The 23,765-nt window shown below is 50.0% G+C and overlaps 1 protein-coding gene across 11 annotated transcripts in view; it reads right to left on the bottom strand.

The window, feature by feature from the left end:
• EPB41L4B (erythrocyte membrane protein band 4.1 like 4B) overlaps positions 1-23,380 on the bottom strand; it is a 130,752-nt gene extending 107,372 nt beyond the window's left edge. For 5 of the 11 annotated variants that reach the window (XM_058694624.1, XM_058694626.1, XM_058694625.1 and 2 more), the window contains exon 1: positions 22,479-23,380. In XM_058694624.1, the coding sequence (XP_058550607.1) occupies positions 22,479-22,787 (309 nt within the window). In that variant the 5' untranslated portion in view covers positions 22,788-23,380. Of the gene's footprint in view, positions 1-1,485; positions 1,618-22,478 lie in introns of those variants that run through there. The other 6 variants (XM_058694632.1, XM_058694629.1, XM_058694633.1 and 3 more) reach the window with 3 other exon arrangements.
• Between the last annotated feature and the right edge of the window lie 385 nt (positions 23,381-23,765).

Genomic DNA, 23,765 nt, shown 5'->3' with positions numbered 1-23,765 from the left:
TTTTGAAAATTTAAGTGATCCCGCCAACTGCTAAGGCCTAGGACGTTAGGGCTCTTTACTTGGCCCTGTGTAAATGTACAGTTTTCAAAAAAGTTAATGAGTGGAAAAGCACATAAGACTTTCAACCTTGTCTATGGTAAGCTTGGCAGTTAGAGACATAAAACTGTAACTGAGGCACCAGCATCCATTCATGTGATGGAGGAGTATACAAATAAAGTTGCCTTTTTATAGTTGGCCTTCGATTTTTCTTCTCAATCTCTCTGTCTTTTTTTTTTTTTTTTTTTTTTGGTGACTCAGTAGTCTTAAAAAAAAAAATCTCCTGCAAGAAGAAGGCAGAGAATGACACATTCAGATGGAGGAAAGGAGGGTGTGATGCTTACAGCCTGTAGCTTTGGATTTGTAAGGACGGCATTAACAAGATTATTTCCCTGAGGTATGTGGTTTGTGGTTAGTATGAACTCTCATAAGAATCTCGACTGTAAATTCACCACCCAAAAAGTTAGCCTTTCATATCCATTAACTAAGAAAAAAATTTTTCCAATCCTTTATGTATTTTTAAAAGCAACAACAGAATACCCAGCCAGGTACAAGCATTAACTAGTATCACTGTGGAATGTTAATTTAAAATAGAGTCTACAAATAGGAAATTATTTACAGAACTTAACACCTAGGTACAAATATAGTAACTTCTTTAACTGCTATGGATTGGTCATAAGCTAACCCCAATTTTGCCCAGTTCAAGCAGAACTAATTCACCTGGAATGTCTTAACACACAAGATCCTAGTGCCTCAGGACTTCAAATCTATGTCGGAAGGTATTCCCATGAGACTGCCATTAAGCCAGGCATTGACACCCCGACCCACCACAACCCTCGGACCTTCTGAGAGACCAACAGAACGTTAAAGCAGGAGGGAAATCTGCATGGGGTTACTTACGCAGGTACCACCCACACACAAGGCACTCTGAAGGATTCCTGCTGGAGGCGCACAGAATGAGGAACGGGAACAGAGCACAGACGTGGACATCCACACGAGTGAGGTGGGCCATGAGGAACAGGGTGTGGATGGGGCACTCACACACAGACCTAGCCAACTGCCACTCTGTGCAAATTCAGATCTTGCCATATTTATTTTTATAAAAGCCTACAGATTTGAATTTTTAAATGTGAAATGTGGTGATTTTTAAAAGCCTTACATAGACACCTAGTTTACTTCTTTTTTTTTGAGGGAGAGAGACAGAGACAGAACCCACCTGAGAGGAAGAGAGAATCCCAAGCAGGCTCCGTGCCCACTGCGAAGCCCAATACAGGGCTTGATCCCACGACCCTGGGATCATGACCTGAGCCAAAATCAAGACTCAGACATCCAACCGACTGAGCCACCCAGGTGCCTCTGGTCTACTTTTTAATTGAAGGATGACATACATAGACAAAAGTGCACAGGTCAAACGTGTACAACTCAAGGAATTATCAGAAGTGAATGTACCTGTGCAACCACCATCCAGGTCAACAAATTGAATATTACCAGACTCCGAGAAGGCCCCATGTGCCTCTTTCCGAGTTCTACCCCTTCCTTCCATTCCACAGGTGGCACAGGTTTGTTTTGCCTGTTCTGAAGTTCATAGTAGTTGAATCACACAGCATGTACTGGTTTACAGCTGCAGAGGAGTGTGGAGATGGTAACCCTCTGATTCACAGACCTTGTATCTCTGAACAAAGACACACAGGTGGCACTTTACAACCCTAAGCGGAAGAGAAAGGAGACTGAAGTGGATTTACAGCAGAGAATGACTTGGAATCATGGAACCCTCAAGGAGTCAGAGAGTCTGAGATAAGAAGGAACCAGGCATGGGTGGAGTGGGATGGTCAAAGTCCCATAGGAGGGGAGGTTGTTCCTGGATCAAAGGGACGGCAAAAAGACAGGGACAAAAAAATAGGGGTGGTGGCAGGTGCCAGTGGGAGAAAGCCAGAGTTCAAGATTCATGGCCACCAGCAAGGCAGAAAGTAAGCAAACTGGGAGAGGCCACAGCCAGTGCCGGCTGGGACCAATGCCAGTGCCCAGAGATCCTGCATTTTCCCTAGGAGACCAGACTTCTCTGGAAAGAGAATTCACTGGATTCCTGAAAGGAGGAATCAACAATTTTAATCTAGTCTTTCTTAAAAACAAACAAACAAAAAAACACTTTAAAAAAACCCTTTAAAAAAAGGCGGGGGCGGGGGGCAGAGCATGGAGCCTGTTTCAGATTCTGTGTCTCCCTCGCTCTCTGCCCCTCCCCCATTTGCACTCTGTCTCTCAAAAATAAAAATCAACATTTTTCTAAAAAAAATAAAATAATAGGGGCGCCTGGATGGCTCAGTTGGTTGGACGGCCGACTTCGGCTCAGGTCATGATCTTGAGGTCTGTGAGTTCAAGCCCCGCATCGGGCTCCATGCTGACAGCTTGGAGCCTGGAGCCTGCTTCAAATTCTGTGTCTCCCTCTCTCTCTGCCCCTTCCCCATTCGCACTCTCTGTCTTTCGAAAATGAATAAATGTTAAAAAACAGTTTTTAATAAAATAAATTTTTTATTACAGACCATTTCAAACAGACGCAAAACAGAACAGTGTAGTAAACACCTGTCATTTAGCTTTAAAATTATCAACATTCTGTATCCTTTTTATTCGTTCCTCCCCCCGCCCTCCGTTAATTTTTTACACATCTTTTGCGGGGATCATGGTAAAAAATTTACTGACACTGAAATGCACAAATCTGAGCCTGTTTCATTCTGACAGGTGGAAACGTGTGTAACACCCCCCCTAGTACCATCAACATATTCCCGTCTCCCAATAAAGTTCCCAGGTGCCCCTTCCCAGTCGATCCCAGTGGCCCCTTCCAGCACAACCCGCACCCCCCCCCGACCCCCGAAAGCCCCAGCTATTCCTATTTGTTTTCTCCACAGACTAGTTTTGCCAGTTCTAGAACTGCATATACATGGAATCATATGCAGGGGGTATTTTTCTGTGCAAGGTTTGCTTCACCCCACGTAATGCATGGGAATACAAAAAGAGCAGTCTTAAAATTCAGTTTGGGACAAACCATATAGACACATCCTCATCACCTTCTCACACCATCTTATGTGGATAGCTAGAAGATAAACAACTGAGACTAAAAATAACCAATGCTGGGATTCGGAGCCATGAATTTCAATGGATTACTCAAGTCCTGCTTTCTTCCTTGGGTCTCATGTTCTAGATACCAGTGGCTGCATATTTTAGCAGTAACTCTCTCAGAGCTCTGACCGACAAGAGCTGACTTGCAATATACTCCATGAAGCAAGGTGTTTATCACTATTTTTTTTCCTGTCTCCTGCCCTGGTTCTTCCTCCTTAAGCAAGAAAACAGGAGTAAAGCATGGAAAAACTGTGGAGTTTTCTGTGAACACAAAAGACACATCTTCTCACTAAACTGGCAGCTGCTTAAGGGAAAAGATGCATCTTTGACTCAGTCTTCTATCCACCCAGCCCCCTGCCTTGGCTCTGTGTATACAGCAGGCACTCAACAAATGCCTGTCTCTTCATTATTTGTTCTTCCTTGAAAATGTCAATCCTGCCCAGATTTGGAAGGCGAAAGAGCAGAATGGCCAAGGCCAAGAATTTATGGTGCTTTCCTTTTCCCATTTGTAAAAACACTGGCAGGGGAACAGGCACCTATGCTCAGAGACTCTGTGTGAGCTGAGAAATTCACGTAATACAATCGGCCCAGCGCCTGGCAGAGGACAAGTATCTATAGATACACAGACATCAGCTCCTGTTCTCTGTCCCGGCCTCCCAGCTGGCCCTGTCAGACACGAATTGCGTTCAAACCCTTTCCAGACTCTTCCCAAGGCGTCTGATCTGGCCCCTCACACTGGCCTCATCTAAAACACAATCAGTAGTGGGGATGCCTGGGTGGCTCAGTTGGTTGAGTGTCCGACTTTGGCTCAGGTCATGATCTCAAGGTTTGTGAGTTTGAGCCCCGTGTTAGGCTCTGGGCTGACAGCTCAGAGCCTGGAGCCTGCTTTGGATTCTGTGTCTCTCTCTCTCTGCCCCTCCCATGTTCATGCTCTGTTTCTCAATAATAAATAAACGTTAAAACAAAAATTAAAAACACAATCAGCAGTGAATCCAGGTTTTGCGGCACCTGAAAACTTATACCATTTGGGGGCGCCTGGGTGGCTCAGCCGGTTGAGCATCTGACTTCAGCTCAGGTCATGGTCTCATGTTTGTGAGTTCGAGCCCCACATCGGGCTCACTGCTGTCAGCACAGAGCCCGCTTCGGATCCTCTGTCCCCCTCTCTCTCTGCCCCTCCACCGCTCTCACTTGCTCTCTCTCTCTCAAAACTTACACCATTTGGAGGTACTTTTAAAGAAAGAAAACACAAAAAATCTTACATTTGCAAACTATACAAAAAACCAAAGACCAAACCAACACAGTACTAGGACCCTCTCTATTGCTGCTCTGCCCCCAGGATTCTCAACCTCACCAACCTGCCACGCACAGAACACGGGGGCCCTATCTCAGCTTCTCCGTCAATCCTACTCCTCAACCCAGCCACCAAATCCACTGGATTCCAGGTCCTCAAACTCCACTGCACATGCCTCTCCTGCCCATGCCTAGCATCACCCGAAGTTAGACGCACAGTGCAGGTAACAGCCTCTTAGCCTCACCGTCCACCTTTCATCACCCCCACAGAGCCAAACTCCACGAGTCCACTGGGGTCAGTCTCCCTTCCTATCCCCCCTGCTTCTGTTCTTCAGACACATCCTCCTCCTGCCCTCCTCGGTGAGGCGGCCTTTCACGCTGCTCTTCTACCTGGACTGCCAACCCTCCGCCACTCAATGTCAAAATTGATCCAAAAGTCCCCTCCCCTGAAGCCCCCCCCCCCCCACAAAGAAAATCCACCTCTACACAACTTCCCCTGTCCAGCTACGATGGTGCCCGGTCTTTCTGCCTGGTATCATGGTTATCTGGGAAGCATAAGGAGGAGGCACAGAACTCCAAAGAGTCAAAAGAACAAACATTCCTTTCTGGGTTTAGCTACCCCCTCAGACAAATGGGAATGAGAACATACATGAAGATCCAACATTCTCAGCAGGGCTCAGAATCTGTGGGCAACCTCAGCCCTATCGTGAGCCTTAGGTTCCCTTCTCAGGGAACTTAATGTGCCTTCTCAGGGCCACTGTGGATCCTTCTATACCAAAGTGCAGCTGCTCTCGTGGCTGCAAAGATAAAATTTCTCCCTCCCATGACAAGGACCATATCTCTCCACACCTTTCTTCACATATAAGAGGTAATACAGCGTAAAGATTAAGAACATGTTTGGGGCGCCTGGGTGGCTCAGCTGGTTGAGCATCCGACTTTAGGTCAGGTCGTGATCTCATAGTGTGTGGGTTCGAGCCCCGCGTCGGGCTCTGTGCTGACAGCTCAGAGCCTGGAGCCTGCTTCAGATTCTGTGTGTGTCTCTCTCTGCCTCTCCCCTGCTCAGGCTCTCTCTCTCTCAAAAATATACTAATCAATCCTAAGACATTTTGAGAGAAATCTATAACAAGACTGACCCACTCTGATTAAATCAGGAACTTGAACTGTAGAATCCATCCTGGTTCTTCTGCTCTGCAGTTTCCTGAGGGGTACCTCTCAACATTTCTGCTCCTGGAGCTGTAGCATATGTTGTTCTGATGTTGTAGATTAATTCTCTCTTCAAGTTGCCCTTCAATTTCCACTTCACATGTTAAGTTTATACTTCTAATCTCTAAAGGTCAAGGTCAACAGCAGTCAGAGCAGACACCAGTAGGACAATGAAGAGGCCAAGAGCACTTATGTGCTGTGTGGGCTCTAGTATGTTGCTTGACTTCTCTGTGCCTTAATCTCCTCAAATGTATGAGAATGCTAACAGAGGATATCTAACTAATACGGTTGTGAGGAGTCAATGAGTCAAGCCATGTAAAGTGCTTACGTTAAAGTTAATGGTCAATATGCTCTGGAAACACTATGCTAAGTGAAAGAAACCAGACACAAAGCGGAATTTGGTACGATTCTGTTCATACGAAATATCCACAGTTGGCAAATCCACAGAGACAGAAAATAGATTCGTGGTCGCCAGGGGCTGGGAGGAGGGGAGAATGGAGAATGGCTGTTTAATGGGTATATCGTTTCCTTCTGAGATCGTGACATTGGTCTGGAGCTAGGTAGTGATGATGGTGATGTAGCACTGTGAGTGCACCAAATGTCACTAATGATAACTTTTTTTTAAGAGACAGAGAGGCAGAGACAGAGAGAGAGAGAGAGAATCCCATGAAGGGCAGAGAGAAAGAAAGAGAAAGAAGCGGGGCTCACCTGATGCGGGGCTCGAGCCCACAAGCCATGAGATCATGACCTGAGCCAAAGTCAGATGCTTAACCAAATGAGCCATCAGAAGCCCCTAATGATAAATTTTTTATGTGTGTTTTACCAAAAGAAAATCATTTGCAAAAAAGAAAAAAAAAGTCAATAATGTTTCCTATTACTCAAATTACTACGTAGACAACTCCTAGGACAAGAAATGTACCGGTTCCCAGGCAAGGCAGAAGTGACCCACAGGGTCTTGACGGGAAGAGGAAATGCTCTGTAGGAGCAGGATGGGTGTTGGGGACAAGCCTCATGCAGCATGTGGCAGCATCTGAGACGTGCCCTGAAAGATGGTTAGACCCTTCTGAGATAAGAACCGGCCAGTAAGAAGGGGAAGAACACAGCAAAAGTACGCAGGTGAGACGGAAAGTGTGGGGGCTGCAGGTGGAGGCTGCCAGAGACGCCACAGGGTGGGAGCCCTGGGGAAGACCCGTGTGGAATACGGAGAGCCTGGAAAGGATTTTAGGTCTGGTTCTGACATCTACTAGCTGTGGGATGGGCAAAAATCTCCCTGCTGAGCTTTCTGTAAAACCGGAATGCCCAGAACTCTCTCAAAAAGGTGCCATGAGGACTAAATATTTCACCACGGAAGGTGAAAGCTCGATCCAAACCTGGAACACTACACAAATGGAAGGGGTGTGATGCTGTGGAACGCTGGTTCTCAAACTTGGCTGCACAATGGAAACACCTTGGGAGTCTTCAAACATCGTGATCACCGTGTCCCTGGAGGTAGCAGCCTGGAGTGTTCCCCGGGCGAGGCCAGGGAGTAAAGACAGCAGCGATGTGTGGAAGGCTGGAACACAGTACCGAGCGGACCCCCAGGACCCAGATGACGTACAAGCCTGACACCACGGGGCCTCCTTAAACCGTGACTGTTCGTGCGCTGACCCTAGGTGACCACAGCAAGGTTCAAGTCATTCGCTCTCCTTTTTAAGAGGGACAGGAGATGTGCAATGCAATGCAAGAATCATTCCATACCCGACCCCAACTAAGCTCTTTGTGAGCAGGCCCCACCTTTTTAACCACTTCAGAGTTCCCACGCCGGGCCTCAAGCGTAGTGGATGAGGTCTATTTTTTTGTAGCTGTTGTCAACCAGTGAAATAGCTGAAATAAAACAGGCCTTGTCAGGAAACAAACTGTAGCTCCCGGACAACTCATCTATGTGAAGAGCTCTTTCCCCGAAGTGAGTTAATAAGACGAATGGCACGTTCCAGTAATTCAAGTACACACGATTCTGTTTCCTTTAGAAGACGGCACGTAATTTTTGCATTTTTTTTCTTCAGGGGTCTCAGAGGAACTATCCACCACGGCTTTCAGAACAAAGCTAAATACTTTTGGACTTCAAAGCAAAATAAACCCTCTATAGAATACTGACACATCCTGAATAAATACTTCCGACCTTGGACTCCCCGCTCTCCCATTAAAATATCCCACCATCTGGACGGACCTCCTGGTTTCAGCGTTCACCCTCGAGAATCCCATGGGTCGTGCCGCTGCCAGCTCATATGCATGGACCGGGGCCAGTCCCGGGCGAGTCTGAGCCCCTCCCTGGACTCCAACCGGTCACTCTCACGGCCATCCATGCAGCACTCGTGCCACTCGATACAGGCGGCAACCGACTGAGTACACGGCTAGGACCTCGAGTCTCTGGCCCCGGCAAACAGGAGCAATAAAAGGAGTCCGGTAAGCGAGATGCCGTGTGACGGGCTGTCAGAGTGCACTGCGGGTTAATAACTAACCTTCATAAGCCTTTACAGTTTACCCGGTCTTCCCTGGATGAAGCCCGTGTCCCTTTCTAGGCCAGGCGACAGGGCAGGCAATGCTTCTTCTGGGCCAGGGGGAGAATCGCAGCCGGCTTTCAGGAGAGGTAGGGGAGTCTGAGAGGCAAAGAGCTTGCTGACCGTCAGCTGACTACAGGCAGCGGGAGCAGCCAGGAGGACTGCAGGAAACCGCTCTTCTTACACGCTAATTACTGCTCATTTGCCACAGGTGAGCAGCAGCGAGTGTTCCAAGGCAGACAGGAAAGACCTGCCATCCCAGAATGAGGCTCTGGACCATGTGATCTCCAAGGGCTCCTTTCGGGGCACAACCCAGTGGGTCCCACTGCCCTGCCATCTGCCCCATCTCCCTTCTCTCTGAAGAGTTCATTGATTCTGCTCCCTAAAATGTCTGCTGGCACCTGCAGCCGGAACAGATGGAAAGGGCTCACCGGGGGCCTCCCAGAAAATGTAAAGGAACCCAAACAGGAGTGCACTAGAGAAAGAACGAGTCCAAGGTCAAGGAGGCATTCAAAACTTCAGTCAAGGAGCCGATGAAGAAACAGGAATTAGATACAGAAGAAAAAGAAAAGACAGGCACTCTTTCATCAAATCTACTGAAAACTCCAGAGATAAAAACTTTGGACCTTTTCAAAGAAGCAATATCCAGTGAAAAACAGAGGATGCTTGGACGCATTGGCAGGGCCTGAGCAAGGAGCAGGAATCTTGGATGTAGTACTTCAAGCCTCCGTGCCTTTGCATATGCCGATCTGGCCACCAGGAAGGCTGTTCTCCCATTTGTCTTCAGAGCCCAACTTTCTCTCTGAAATTCTCTGGCTGCCCATTTTGCCCACTCAGTCCCACCATTAGACCTTTCTTTGAGCTTGAAGTTCTCTATGGCACTCTTCACACCAGGTGTAATAACTTGTCTCCACACAACCTTCTTGAGGGCAAAAAACCTGTCTTAAGTGTTCTCTGTATGCCCTGAGTCAGACGCTTTAAACAATGCCAGCTCTTGGGGCGCCTGGGTGGCGCAGTCGGTTAAGCGTCCAACTTCGGCTCAGGTCACGATCTCGCGGTCCGTGAGTTCGAGCCCCGCGTCGGGCTCTGTGCTGACTGCTCAGAGCCTGGAGCCTGTTTCCGATTCTGTGTCTCCCTCTCTCTCTGCCCCTCCCCCGTTCATGCTCTGTCTCTCTCTGTCCCAAAAATAAAAAAAATAAAAAAAAAAAAACAATGCCAGCTCTCTATACCAAGTGCATCTCAGGGTAACTGAATGTTGAGGATGCCATCGATAAAATCCAGAAAGTGGGAAACTATTATAGGACAAATCAACAAATTAGTGTTAAAAAAAAAAAAAAGGTGGGGGGAGGGGAAAACGCTAGATTAAGTGTTTTAAATTGTTGGGTGGGGAAAATGGAGATGTTGGTCAAAGGGTACAAACTTACAGTCACAAGATGAACAAGTTCTGGGGGTCTAATATACAGCAATGGGACTACAGTTAATTAACATGTTGAAACTGAAATTTGCTAAGACAGTGGATCTCGGGGTGCCTGGGTGGCTCAGTCGGTTAACTGTCAGATTTTGGCTCTGGTCATGATCTCACAGTTTGTGGGTTCAAGCCCAGCATCCAGCTCTGCATTGACAGCGAGGAACCTTCTTGGGATTCTCTCTCTCCCACTCTCTCTGTCCCTCCCCAACTCATGCTTCCTCTTTCTCTCTCTCTCTCTCAGAAAAAAAAAAAAGACAGTGGATCTTAGAAATTTACTAGGATACACACAAAAACTGTAACTGGTGAGGCAGTGGACAGGTATGTTCATTAGTTGGTGCCCAATAACTGGTTTTGCAATGTATACCTATATCAAATCACCAAGCTTCATACCTCAAATGTATATGATTTTTATTTGTCAATTATACCTCAGTAAGCTAGGGGAAAATATTTAAAAAATTTTTTTAAAAAGACCTTTACATAGAATATCAACCAAATGCAATGGAAGGGCCTTTCTGACAACCAAACAGGAAGATTTGAACACTGACTAAATATCTTTTTTTTTTAATTTTTTTTTAACGTTTATTTATTTTTGAGACAGAGCATGAGCGGGGGGAGGGGCAGAGGGAGAGGCAGACACAGAATCTGAAACAGGCTGCAGTCTCTGAGCTGTCAGCGCAGAGCCTGACGCGGGGCTCGAACTCACGGACTGCGAGATTGTGACCTGAGCCGAAGTCGGCCACTTAGCCGACTGAGCCACCCAGGTGCCCCTACACTGACTAAATATCTGATACCAAAAAACTGTTATGGGTTTGTTTGGTTTTTTTTACTAGTATAGTGGATATATTTATAAAAACAGCCCTTATGTTTTTTGAAATGTGTACTGAAATACAACTTTGAAATTACAGGTTTGGAATTGGCTTTAAAATAATCAGGAAGGGACGGCAGTGAGGATACAGACGGAACAAGAGTGGTCAGACATGGGAGATGAAACTCGATAATGGGTACTTGGGGTTCATTACGTTCATTATGTGGTGGGTACATGGGGTTCTCTCTACTTTTGAATGTGCTTAGAAATTTCAATAATAAAAATTGAGGAAAAAAAAAAGTAGGCAGAATTGAAGTGAAATCCATTTAGACCCTACAATTGCTCACCAAAAGCCACCAGCAGCAAGTACTTCAGTTCATGCACAGCGAAACTGAAGTCAAAACACGAATCCCCACGTAGTGAGGAAAGGCCTGCATGGAGACTCGGACACAGGTGTTCTCGCTTATTCCATGGACGTTACCTGAGAAGAACAAGGGGCCTGGGAGACAATCTCAGAAAGACGAGCTGGGAAAACCCTGAACACAGCAAGAAAAATAGGACAACTGAAAACCAGGCAAAAATCACAGAACAAAGCATTCCAGGAGGAAATATGGTTATGGTAAAATAAAACAAAAAAAGCTGCATGATGCCAAGTGTGGAAGAGTGGATTCACAGATGCTTTTGTATACGGCTGGGACTCTGGGAAAACTATCTTGCAGGATCTTGAAAGGCCCTGCCCACGGCCCTCTTGGCCACCGCGTGCCCAGGAGAGACGCTTGCTTGCATATATGCACCAGGAGACCAATTCCAGGAGGTTCAAAGCAGCATTTTTTCCTAACAGCCCCAAACTGGAAACATTCCAAATGTCCACCAGCAAAGGATACATTTCAGTAGATTCGTGCAATGGAATACTACCAAGCAGTAACAACTACAGTTAGCTCATCAATATAAACGAATCTCATGAACACAATATACTGAAAAAATCCACTTATAGAAAGTTCACAGACATACAAAACTAACAATATATCATTTAGAGAAACATACACATGCAGTAAACCTAGAATATAGAAAAGGAAAGGATGAGACACGAATTTCAGGAGAGCGGTAGGGCAGGGAGTGTGGCTGGGAGGAGGTGGGGGGCTTTCACAGCATTAGTGATGTCTTTGTTTTTAAGCTGGGGGTGGTGGGTACATGGATGTTCACTGTATTATTTTTCTTTAAACTACTCATGTACACTCTTTTGTATTTATATTTTCATCACTAAAAAACTTAAAGACGGAGGGCCTGACAACACCAAAAAATTCGGACAAAAACGTAAGGGGGAAACTATCAGATAACCGGAGAGGATACCAGCATTGTGCAGAAGAGTCAATAAAACCACGAGGGGAAGGCTGGGGACATCCAAGTCTCTGATGGCAGAGCCACTAATGAACAGGCAGGACGGAGTTTGGAAGGCCCGGACCTGCACAAAACTCCATCACCTGGATGAATGGATAAACCAAATGTGCTTACACACGCCCTGGAATACTACTCAGTCTTAAAAAGGAGTAACATTCTGACACGTGCTACATGGACAGACCTCAAAGCCATCATGCTGTGTGAAAGGAGTCAGACACAAACGGATAAATATACCATTCCACTTACATAAGCTATCTGGAGTAGTCAAATCCACAGAGACAGAAAGTAGAAGGGTGGTTGCCAGGGGCTGGGGGGAGGGGCCTGGAGAATTCTTGTTTAATGGGTACAGAGTTGCAGTTTGGAAAGACGACAACAATCCGGAGACAGATGGTGGTGATGGCTGCACAACAATGTGAATGTGCTTCAAACCACTGAACTGTGTACCTAAAAGCGGTTACTTACATTCTAACACACACACACACACACACACACACACACACACACACAAATCTATAGTTCAAAGTGGTTGCAGCCTAGCAAGCAAGCAGGTAGGCTAAAGGAGAAGCATTGTGACCCTCAGCCTGCCCGAACAGAGGTCAGATACAGTAAGGACGACAACATTCACAAGAAAAGAAACAGGCATGGGGGAGACAGGACGGGGCCGAGGGATGCCAGCTCCGCAGCCACCTGCTGAACCAGGCGGTCCATATCCTCCCAGCTGGGCTGGCCACACGGACAATCCTACTTTTGGGACCACGCTCAGTGCTGGGAAACCGGGAAGCTCCGGATGATCCCAGAAGTAGCACAGGACCCTTGGGATACCATCTTCTAGTTCTGAACTCCAACAAGGAAGTGCTGGGCACTCAGCCAGCTAGGACTTTAGGGAAAAGAGCCTGAGAATGATAGAACCCAAGTGCCAAAGAGGCTGAAAGGCAAAGAAGTACAGGAATGACCAAGGGGCGGAGGGGCGGGGGAGGGGGGCGGTTATGGCATGAAATTCTGAAGGGTCAAATCGAAAAGGAGTTCCAAGGAGCACACATTTCAAACAGGGAGGTTGAGTGTGCACAGCATGGGCTGGGGGAAGAGCACTGGAAAAGGAGTCAGGAAACCCAGATTCAATTCTGGCTCTACCAACACTTACTACCTGAGTGGCCCAAGGCCACATGCACCCTGAGATCATGTGTAAACGGGATAATGATACCTTCCCACATGGTGGCTATTAAGGGAAGTGACACTGATTCTGCAAGCCTAGGGGGCAGGGTTGCCTAACAGAGAAGATACCAGGTGCCCTGCCTATCAGCCACCAGTCCCAAGACAGGTAGAGACAGGTGTTACTCACGTCACACACATGCACACACACATACAGAGATCGAGGGGCATATTTAATCTCGAGTAATCACAAAAGAGGGCACCCAATTAGTGAGCGGTTTGTCAGGAAGGCTTGGATGGGAGAAAATAAAACTGATACCATGTTTATGCACATGTATAGGAAAGCTCAAAGACTGAAGGGAACCAGTTGCTATGCAGCAGGCTGGGAATGGGAAAATGCAAAATGCTTTTCTGTGTGCTAAGTTTAATGTTGTTCGATTAAGCACTTCTTAATAATGTAAGCCTACTTCTGACCTCAGTGTTGAAAACTTATGGCCATCAAACCAGAATGCACTCTGAGTGAAACTGTATTCTATGAGTATGACCAAAGACATAAATCTGATCCCTGGAAATCCCAACTGGCCTGCAAAGAAAGGACACCCTTCTGAGGCTCAGAGGTCCCCATCCACCTCAGGATCCCTGGGACAGGCTCAGAATCCACCCACCATCCACCCCACCAATGCCCGGTCCTGCTGTGAGAGGGCCATTCCAGACCACAGATGTCCTATGGCCAGACAGTCTGAGCTTAAAGCTGGAGTCTACCTTTACTAGCTACGTGACATGGGCAAGTTTTTTAACCTGTCTTCCGAGCCCCGATTTCTCCCCTCTACACATCAGGGATAACAGCAATAACACCATCAAAGTTTTTACAAAAATTCAACAAGCCAATCCCTTAAGCACTTAGCACAGCACCAGGCATACAGAAAATGCTCAGTTAAGCCTCAGCTCTTATTAGCTCAAGATACACATCTGCACTATAAAGGTTCCTCACTTGTTCTTTGAAGATTCAGGGACACAGCCAGAGCCCATAATCCTCTCCTACTTGAGTGCAGAGCCCAGGAAATGGGGTTTTCTGGCTCCCAACCTCCATGCAATTTGCACCTGCTGGGTCCTCTGCCCCGACACCTTCTGACCAAATCTACAGCTGAATTCCTGTGCATCATTTGGGACAACGTAATGTCACTTTGGGCATCAAACCATCTCCAACTCCACCCCACAGTTCAGCTGCTCACCCCTGCGCTGCCTCACGTGGAGCTACAAGTCACATACTGACACTGTTTCCCCTTCGAGATTCGAACTACCTCATCCCTCCTGGATCCCTCCCCAATGCTTAATGCAGTGTAAGTGCTCAGTAAGTCTTTGCTGAGTAAAGAAAATACACTACAGGTAAACAAAAACATGTTTTGGAAAAAAATTAAAAATAAACGACATTCAAATCAAGTGGGACAAGTGAGATAAATCCAGGTCTAGAGAGAAGCCAAAGAGGCTGCAGAAGGGGCCCTGGGGGGGCAGAGGGGGGGAATTAGGGCAGAGAGGGCGCATCTGGGATGCTGCAAGGCTCCCACCCATCTCTGCCAGACCGGCTCTGGCTGGTAGCAGAGCATGCACAGCCCTGGCAGGGGAGAGAACCGTGATTACCCCAAAGCAGGTGTTCAGAACCCAAGCCCCCAGATTCGACAGAATTCTATGGCCACGTCAGCAGGCCCTTTAACCTTCCAGAAAGCAGAGATGATGGTGAGGAGAGGCTCCGAGGATGGGGAACTAGCTTCTCACTCAGGCAGGAGCAGTGGTGGAGGCTCCCACTTTCACTCAGATCCCAGGGAATGCAAGGGGGGGGGTGTGAGGGCCTCCACCCCAAAAAGACACAAACTCAGGGTCTGTGATCCCTATTCAACTATGCTGAAGTGATGGAGAGACATTCATCAACCCATACATGTTTATCATTTTGAGTACATCTTTATATCTAAATACAAAAAGAAAAAACTACAGATGAATACACACCACAATTTTTTTTTTTTTTTTTTTTTTTTTTTAGAGAGAGTGTATGCACAAGCCGGAGAGAGGGGCAGGGGGAGACAGAGGATCCCAAGCAGGCACTGCACTCAGCACAGAACCAGATATGGGGCTCGATTCCACCACCCCAGCTGGGATCATGACCTGAGCCGAAATCAAGATTCGGATGCTTAACCAACTGAGCCACCCAGGCACCCCATACACCCCAATTTTAACTGTGGTTATCTCAGATGAAATTTTAGATGTTTCCACTTCACTGGCTTCTCTACATTTTCTCATCTTTCTGCTTTAAGCATGTTCTGATGTGAAATGAAAGTGGGGGACAAAGGCACACACCCACCTGAAAAAAAAAAAAAACCCAGCAAGATGAATCGGCAGCTGACCCTGCCCACAGGCAGTTGCCATGGGCCAGAGGAGGAAACTGGAGTGCCCACAGGCCCAGGTTCCTGCAGAGGGAAACCTCCAGGCAGAGCGGAGAAGGCTGGGCACAGGGACTCAGGCAGTAGAGAAGGATGAACATGTGTTTTGAGGACAAATTGTGGGTGGAGGATTTCTGTGGTTACTGAGTGGCTTTTTTTCCTAAGTCCCAATGCAAAAATTTAAGGGAAAGTACCCCCCCCACACACACACACACACATACACTGACCTTTCGCTATTTCAAAATTAAACAGACCTGTGCCTTCATCCACAGCAGTGCACTAGGGATGGAATTCAATGAGATTATGCACGTGAAAGTGCTTAGCAAGTTAATATTTGTTCGGTCCTGGACCAGTGTAGGGTCATGTTACTGGCATGGGAAAGGCTAACAGACACCTCCTTCCCCCAATTAATACTGACGATCCAGCAAGTGCAAAACCACAGTTTGATTGAGGTCATGCCTGTATCCCATTTGGGAAGGAAAGGATGTTTACCATTCACCTCTCTTCCTCCCTGCACCAGCCTCCCCCCCAACCACCGCTGCCACCAACTATCCCTCCTTTAAAAGAAAGGTATTTTTATTTTTATTTTTTTTAATTTTTTTTTAACGTTTATTTGTTTTTGAGACAGGGAGAGACACAGCATGAACAGGGGAGGGTCAGAGAGAGGGAGACAGAATCTGAAGCAGGCTCTAGGCTCTGAGCTGTCAGCACAGAGCCCGACACGGGGCTAGAACTCACGGACTGTGAGATCATGACCTGAGCTGAAGTCGGCGCTTAACTGACTGAGCCACCCAGGCACCCCAAAACAAAGGTTTTTTTTTTTTAAATTTTTTTTTCAACGTTTTTTATTTATTTTTGGGACAGAGAGAGACAGAGCATGAACGGGCGAGGGGCAGAGAGAGAGGGAGACACAGAATCGGAAGCAGGCTCCAGGCTCCGAGACATCAGCCCGGAGCCTGACGCGGGGCTCGAACTCACGGACCGCGAGACCGTGACCTGGCTGAAGTCGGACGCTTAACCGACTGCGCCACCCAGGTGCCCCCAAAGGTATTTTTAAAAATACACAAATTCATGACCCAGGTAGGGGTCCAAGGTTTCTCATGGTCTCAATCCCGGGCTGGGATGGGGTGGAGGGGCGGTCAGCACTGAAAGACCACCCTGAGCCAATACTTTCCCTCCAGGGCAGGAAAAGGCAGGCCCCCCCAGAGGTCCAGGGCGAGGCAAGGTGTCCAGGGAAGCCAGAACCTCAAGAGAGGGTGGAAATGAGGAGCTGCCTGCCCCTATCTCTTGGGGTATCTCATATGGCCTCCCCCATTTCTTCCCACAACTGAGGTGAAGACCTCCCTGCCTCCAAGCTAGACCCCGCTAGACCTCCGCCTCCCGTCCCCACACCCTCAACGGACTCCCCTGGCCAACAGCTGTGGCACTCTGCCCACTTCTCCAGGCCAGGCCCTCACCTGCCCCAGCCTCCACTCCGTGTGGCAAGAGTGGGCTCCCTAAACCTCAGGAGCGATACTGTCAACCCCCAGCTCAGAGATGGTCATTGCCCTCTCCCTGCCTACAGCAGTTTTTAATGCACAACATGGCCACCCTCAGCTCTCAGTCCTACACCCAGAGTTCTTCAAAGGATACAAAGGGACCACGTTCATCAGAATCACCCAGGGTACTTGTTAGAAGTCCAACTTCCTGAACCTCTCAATCCGAAATTCTGGGCTTGGGGGCGCCTGGGCGGCTCAGCCGGTGAAGCATCCAACTCTTGACTTTGGCTCAGGTCACGATCTCATGGTTCGTGAGTTGGAGCACAGAACCTGCTTGGAATTGTGTCTCCCTCGCTCTCTGCACCACTCCCGCCCCTCACTGTGCACGCAGCGAGCGTGCACTCTCTCTCTCTGTCTCAAAAACAAAATAAACATTAAAAAAAAAAAGTCTGGGGGTGGACCCTGGGAATTTTAACCGGAGGAAAAGAAAATCTCAGATGCACTCTGGAGTACACAGAAGTCAGAGAACCATTTTGCTGGAGTTTCTCATTGTTCAGGAAAATATGTCCTACTTCCAACTGCCAGACACATATCTCATCCCCCTTCCGTGGTCCTGTGTGAGGACTAGGGGGTCAGTCTTCCTTCTTACCACTGATCCTACACTCACCTCAAACTCACCCGTTCCAACTCTTCCCTGAATGACTAACGGGAAGTCACTCTATCCACAGGCCTCAGTTTCCCATATACACAAAGGGCGGAATATGTGCTGTCTAGGGTTCCTTTCAACTCCAAAATAAGGTATATGCTCTTTGTGTTCCATCACATACATTCAGCTGGATCAGAGATTCTACTTCCAGAATTCTAAGAACTTGCAATTGGGTGTCAAGGGAGGCATTCTCTTCTCAGCTAAAGTGAAACTTTCGGGGGCACCTGGGTGGCTCAGCGGCTTAAGCGTCCAACTTCAGGTCATGAGCTCGTAGGTTGTGAGTCTGAGCTCCGTATCAGACTCTCTGATGTCAGCACAGAGCCCACTTCTGATCCTCCGTTTCCTCTCTCTCTCGGCCCCTCCCCTGCTCACGTTCTCTCTCCCTCTCTCAAAAATAAACATTTTTAAAAAATTAAAAAATAAAAACTGAAAGTTTCAAAAAGCATCTCTCATACTACATATAACTTCTGATTTCCAGTAAAAAAGATGTTTAGGGGCACCTGCGTGGCTCAGTGGGTTAAGTGTCCGACTCTTGGTTTCAGCTCAGGTCACAATCTAACAGTTCATGACATCAAGCCCCACATCAGGCTCCCACGTTGACAGCACAGAGCCTGCTTGGGATTCTCTGTCTTCCCTCACCTCTCTCTCTCTCTCTCTCTCTCTCTCTCTCTCTCTCGCGCGCGCGCTCAAAAATAAACATTTAAAAAAAAAAAAAGATGTTTAGCCTTCCTGCCACAGCTCTTTTTGGTTTGTTTTTAGCATCTGTTACTAGACCTGCTTCCCAACTGGTTCCACAGGTCAAAGAGGCGGTATGAGAAGTGTGTAAGATTACAACCTCTGAGCAACCCTTCAGTACCCTGCTGTGTACTGAAGCCTTTATATCATCCTTGTCGAGTTATGCTCCCAACGTCTCCATTTGAAAGACCAAGAAGTCGATGCTCCCAGAATTCGAGCTGCCCAGGGCTACACAGCCAGCCTGAAAGGCTCCAGCACGGATCTTCCAAGTCTGAAGTTCTCCCCACTAGCACTGAACCACAATGAGCCAACGCTGAGTCCCAGATTCGGTGAAAGCAAACGTGCCAATGGCACCACCACTGGCCAAGAAGCCGTGCCCTCCGAGGCACGGCGGGAGCGCTAACCAGTCAGTCACGCACACCTCCTGACAGCTTTCCACACAGAGCTGCCGGGAGACTGTGCACGCAGGGGAGGGGGAGACGGGGCTGAGCAACAGCCTCACGAGCAAAAGCGATGCCAGGGATTTAGTCAACAGAGAGCTAATATGAGTCAACAGCGGGTGCCGCTGCCAAGCACACTAATGGGATCTTCGGCTGCATTAATAGAAGGCAAGTGTCTAGGGTAGGACCGAGGGAGTCCTGCCCCGCTCGGACCAGACCACACCTGAGGGCTGGGCAGGGCAGGGCTGGTCTAAGGAGAGGGAGGCAGCACCTTCCAAGGACAGGTTTTCTGAAGAGGGGTGGCTCACGGCACCACTCTGGCTTGTAGGGTGAGCCAGGGACTCCTCTGGAAGCTGGGTTTGTCAAGCCCATTTTATTTTAAGCTTATTTATTTATTTTGAGAGAGAGAGTACGCACAAGCATGGGAAAAGAAGGGGCAGAGAGAGAGAGAGAGAGAGAGAGAGAGAGAGAGAATCCCAAGCAGGCTCCGTGCTGTCAGTGCAGGAGCCCGATGTGGGGCTTGATCTCACAAACTGTTGAGATTATGACCTGAGCTGAGATCAAGAGTCAAAGGCTTAACCGACTGAGCCACCCAGGCGTCCCAGCAAGTTACAAATGGATTTTTTTTTTTTTTTAAGATCCTTTTGTTCACATTTTACCCAAGACTGAGAAACCACAACAAAGGTTAAAAACGGGCCAGCATGCTAGGGGATGCAGCCTACCAACGGACAAGGAGACTACAGACCCCATCTGAGGATGGCTGAAGACAATTACAGTTGCTTCTTCCTTTCCTAAATATAACCACTGGCCACGAGTTAGCCAAGGAGTAGACCTGACACAATAGGTATTCTAAAACATGCACAGGGGACACTGGATTTGAGATCCTATGACCCCAAGAGTCAAAATCTCCAGGAAGCCCTCTTAACCTGCCCATCCCCCAGGACCCTGTCTGGGTGAGCCTGTCACATCACTTAGCATCACTTAGAATAAAAAGGCATGTTTTTACCTGTGTTTCCCAAGAGCCTCCAGGCCACCTCTCCTTCACCTGTGCCCACAGCACAATACTTGGCACACTGGACATGCTCAAGAAAAGGTGCCCTGGCATGGTCACACTGAAAGTGCTGTTGTGTTCAAGTCAATTTCAGAACCTAAAGTGTCCAGATTACAGCCAATAAAATGGCTATGACAATACATAATCACTGTTAGTATGCTGAGCAAAGGAATTCTTGAAGCTAACACCACCAGAGGGTTTTAATTACAAAGGAGCCATAGTTAGCCCGGCAAGTGCACTGAGTGCCTGGGGAAGTGACAGAAGACAGAAAATCCAGCTTAGGGGTATGGCGGCCAAAGGTGAATCCTATCTGTGTGACAGGCAGCAATGCAACACCAGAGCCCAGGAAGCGGTAAAAATCCAGGAAAGCAGAAGAGGAAAATAATGATAAGCAGGGCTAAATGCCAAACAGGATAGCATAAAAAGTGAGCCCAGTGAAATGGGTCTTAGGAAGGAGCATGCGTGCTACAAATTCATCCACAAACTCACTGGGTTCTGGCCACCGGGTGCTAACCTCGTACTCAGAGAATTAATTACAGGAACTCACACTCTGATCTGAGAGGACGAGCACAGGAGACTGTGATGCAGTTCTGATATCTAATAAATCTTTAAATCGTTGAGCCGTGCTCACTGGTAATTTTTCTTCATCATTCCTCCGGGAGGGCTCACATGACAAAAGCCCGCATTTTGTCTTTGGATGGGGTGTGTCCATATAAATAAAATTTCGGGTTCAGGACATCACATCCTAAAGCATGGAGAAATCTGCCATCATAAGAAAACCTGGGGAAATCTTTCGTCCAGCAACCTTTTGTAAAGTGGAGAAACCTTTCAATGTAAGCATCCCCCTCCCCCACGCGGAGCGAGGGCTCCCCCAGCCCTAATAAATCAGCATTGCTGGTCCAATCCCAACCAGATCATTGGTGTACCTGTCTGGGTCCATCCACCACACATGCACCTGACTCAGTTTGCATTTTTCATCTGAGAAACACCACTTAACGCCTGTCGCACAAACCTGACAGAAGCAATACATTTTATAAAATGAACCATCCCTGGGGAACCGACAAGAAAATCCTCAAGGAGCACGGTCAAAGTTCCCATGGAGAGCTTTCCTCTCCCTGATCCGAGATGGCAAAATACGCCACATCCTCTCCACACAGAAGCTGCCCACCTCTCCACTCCTCCAAGCTCTTCAGGCCTCCTCTCCCAGCTCAATACAAGCTGGAAAGCCTCAATCCTGGGGAGGAGTAACATTTTCATGCTATTTTAAAGACAACAGCTCTAAGCACAGGAACGCTGGCTCCTTTTCCATGAATAAAAAGGCCCCAAAAGGGTATTATCATAACAAAATGATATTCTATGGAGAGCACTAGGAACCACAAAAATAAAATTGCCATAAATTGAAACCTTCTCAAAATTAAACCTAAGGCAGCATTAAACTCCAAGGCCAAGCAGGTTCTGATTTTCCCATCTAAAACCCTTACAGGTCCCTAGTTCTCTCCCAAAATCTAAAGAATTTCCCCCACCAGGTAAGGCCTAAGTGTTTCCTTTGCAAGTCTGGGTATGTTATTTTTTCCGCATGAAACCCTCGGAATAACCTGTAACATTCATCTAAAAGCTCAATCAGCGCTGTGTCCTCAGTCACACCCAAAGATTCCCAAAGGCACCGTCTGCCGCAGCGCCAGGTGCCCAGTAGGCGCCCCATTAATGTGCGGATTTGATTTGATCACATCTGGCCCCTTCGGGCTAGAAAGCCGGACGCCCTGGCGGGGACAGCAGCGCCAACCTAGCTATCTGCTGCAGGGGGGCGGGGTGCAACCACCTGTGGGCGGGTGGCCCCGGACCCGGCGCCGCCGCCCGGGGGTGCCTTGGCTGCCCCACGCACGTTGCCCAGGGCGCAAAGTCCGGCGCGCCAGGCCCCGTGGGGGCCCCAAGGCCAACTCCCGGCGCCCCAGCAAAGGGCTCTGCAGGTGCAAAGTTGGCCAGGTCCAAGAGAGTCGATTTTAGAGTTAGCTCCCAAGTCGCCCACCTGCCTCCCCCCCCCCCCCCCTCCGCGACACTAAGGACTGTAGGGACTCTTTGGGATGGGGCGGGGGCGGGCATCGAGAAAGGGAGAGAAATGGTCCCTACACTGCCTCCCAAACTTGGGGCACCTGCTGGGCAGCTGGGGACGAGGCTTCTCCTTCCTGCCGTCTCCACAAGGCCTGATGGCGACTTTGTGGGGGCAAGCAGGCCACCTCGAGGCAGCCCCGCATTGCTTTGAGATTTTTCTAAGCAATAACCCAGCACCAAGAAGGCCCCCGCTGGAACCCAGGGGGCGGAAGGGGAACGCCGGTCACCCGCGCCAGGGGGCGGGGACTCGGGAAGAGGGGACTGGGTGAGCTGGGGAGGGAGTGAGGCCCAAAGGACTAGGTGGGAACCGGAGAAGGCGCAATCCAGCAGCGCAGTGTCCCAACGAGGGGGCACAAGCCACGGATGGGGTTCCAGAAGAGACCGGGACGGGGTGGCCCGAGAGGGAAGCAGGGGTAGGAAGTGATCGCAGGAGAAGGGGGAAGGGATCCTTGGATCTCCCAGAGGGGAGCAGCGGGGGAGGGGAGCTGCCCCAAGGGGTGTCAGTACCCCGGGTCGGCCCCGTCACTCACCGGCAGGTCCACGCTCACTTCAGTCCCGTCGAGCAGGAAGACACGGCAGTACAGGGTGGCCTTGGCAGCGCCGGCGGCGGAGATGTGCACGGCCGCACCGCCGGTGAGCAGGGGCCCGCCGCCGGCCGGGAACACGCTGCCCCCCGGAGCCGCGGGCAGCGTCGAGGAGGCGGCGGCGGCGGCGGCCGGGCCCCCCCGGGGTCCCCCGTCGCGCTCGTCCCCCAGCCCGGCGGCCCCGCGCCCCGCCGCGCCCCGCGCGTAGCGCTGCATGGAGCGGCGGCCAAAGGTCCGGCGCAGGAACCGCAGCATCCTGGCTGGGGGCGCCCCCTGCCTCCGCCCCCTGCGCCGCCGCCGCTGCGCCGCCGCCCGGGAGCGCCCCGCGACGCCGTCAGTGCCCGCGGCCGCCCGCGCCGCCTCCCAACGCCTGCAGCCCGGGGCTCGCTCCCGCCGAGGCCGAGGCCGCGCTCCGGCTGCCTGCGGGGCGCGCCGGCCCGGCCAGCGCCGGCCGCGAGTGGCCGCGGGCGGGAGGGCGCGCTCGGGGCGGCCCCGGGGCCGTCCCGCCGCCGCTGCCGCCGCGCGCTCTCCCGGGCCGGCGGCCCGAGCTTGCCGCTGAGGGGCCGCTCCCGACGGCCGGCCGCGGGCGGCCCGGGAGCTGCGGGGGGCGCGGGGCGCGGGCTGCGGGCTGCGGGCTGCTCCCGCGCCGCGCGCCGGCCGAGGGCCAGCCGAGCAGGGCGCCTGCGTGCTCCCGGCGCGCTCGCTCCCACTCGCCGCGCCGCGCCCGGGGCCCGAGGAGGCCCCGCCGAGCGCCGGCTCCCGAGGCGCCTTTTCCTGCGCCCGCAGCCCCCGCCTCCCACCTGGGAGGTTGCACCTCCAGCCGCCGCCACCGCCGCCGGGACTGCAGCACGCCCTCCTCCCTCGGGGCTGCGCCGGGTAATTGCAAACCGGGGCTGTGCTGCCCCCTGCCGGCCCGAGCGCCCCCTGCTGCTGTAGGTGTGCTCACGTGTGTACACGTAGGTGAGCACACACGTGTTTCCGGCGTCCTGAGCCCAGAGCCCTGGAGCCGCCAGAGTCTCCCCCAGCCTAGCAAGGAAAACGGGGCTGCATGCCCTACAGGACCCTTGTCTCGGAGGCCAGAGAAAGAGAGAGAGGGAGAATAGCGTTCAGTGAAGGCCCTAGTGGGCCCTCAGTTGCCCCTTCTGGAAAAGGAGAGGGGAGCACTAGATCTACAATGTCCCTACTAAGTTAAGTTCTGTCCGTTTAAAATCTCAGAGCTGGAAGGGCCCTGGT

This window comes from Neofelis nebulosa, chromosome 12 (assembly GCF_028018385.1).
Source record: "Neofelis nebulosa isolate mNeoNeb1 chromosome 12, mNeoNeb1.pri, whole genome shotgun sequence".
Classification (NCBI taxonomy): domain Eukaryota; kingdom Metazoa; phylum Chordata; class Mammalia; order Carnivora; family Felidae; genus Neofelis; species Neofelis nebulosa.
Note: the sequence above shows the minus strand (reverse complement) of the source record. Positions and strands in the feature narration are given on the sequence as shown.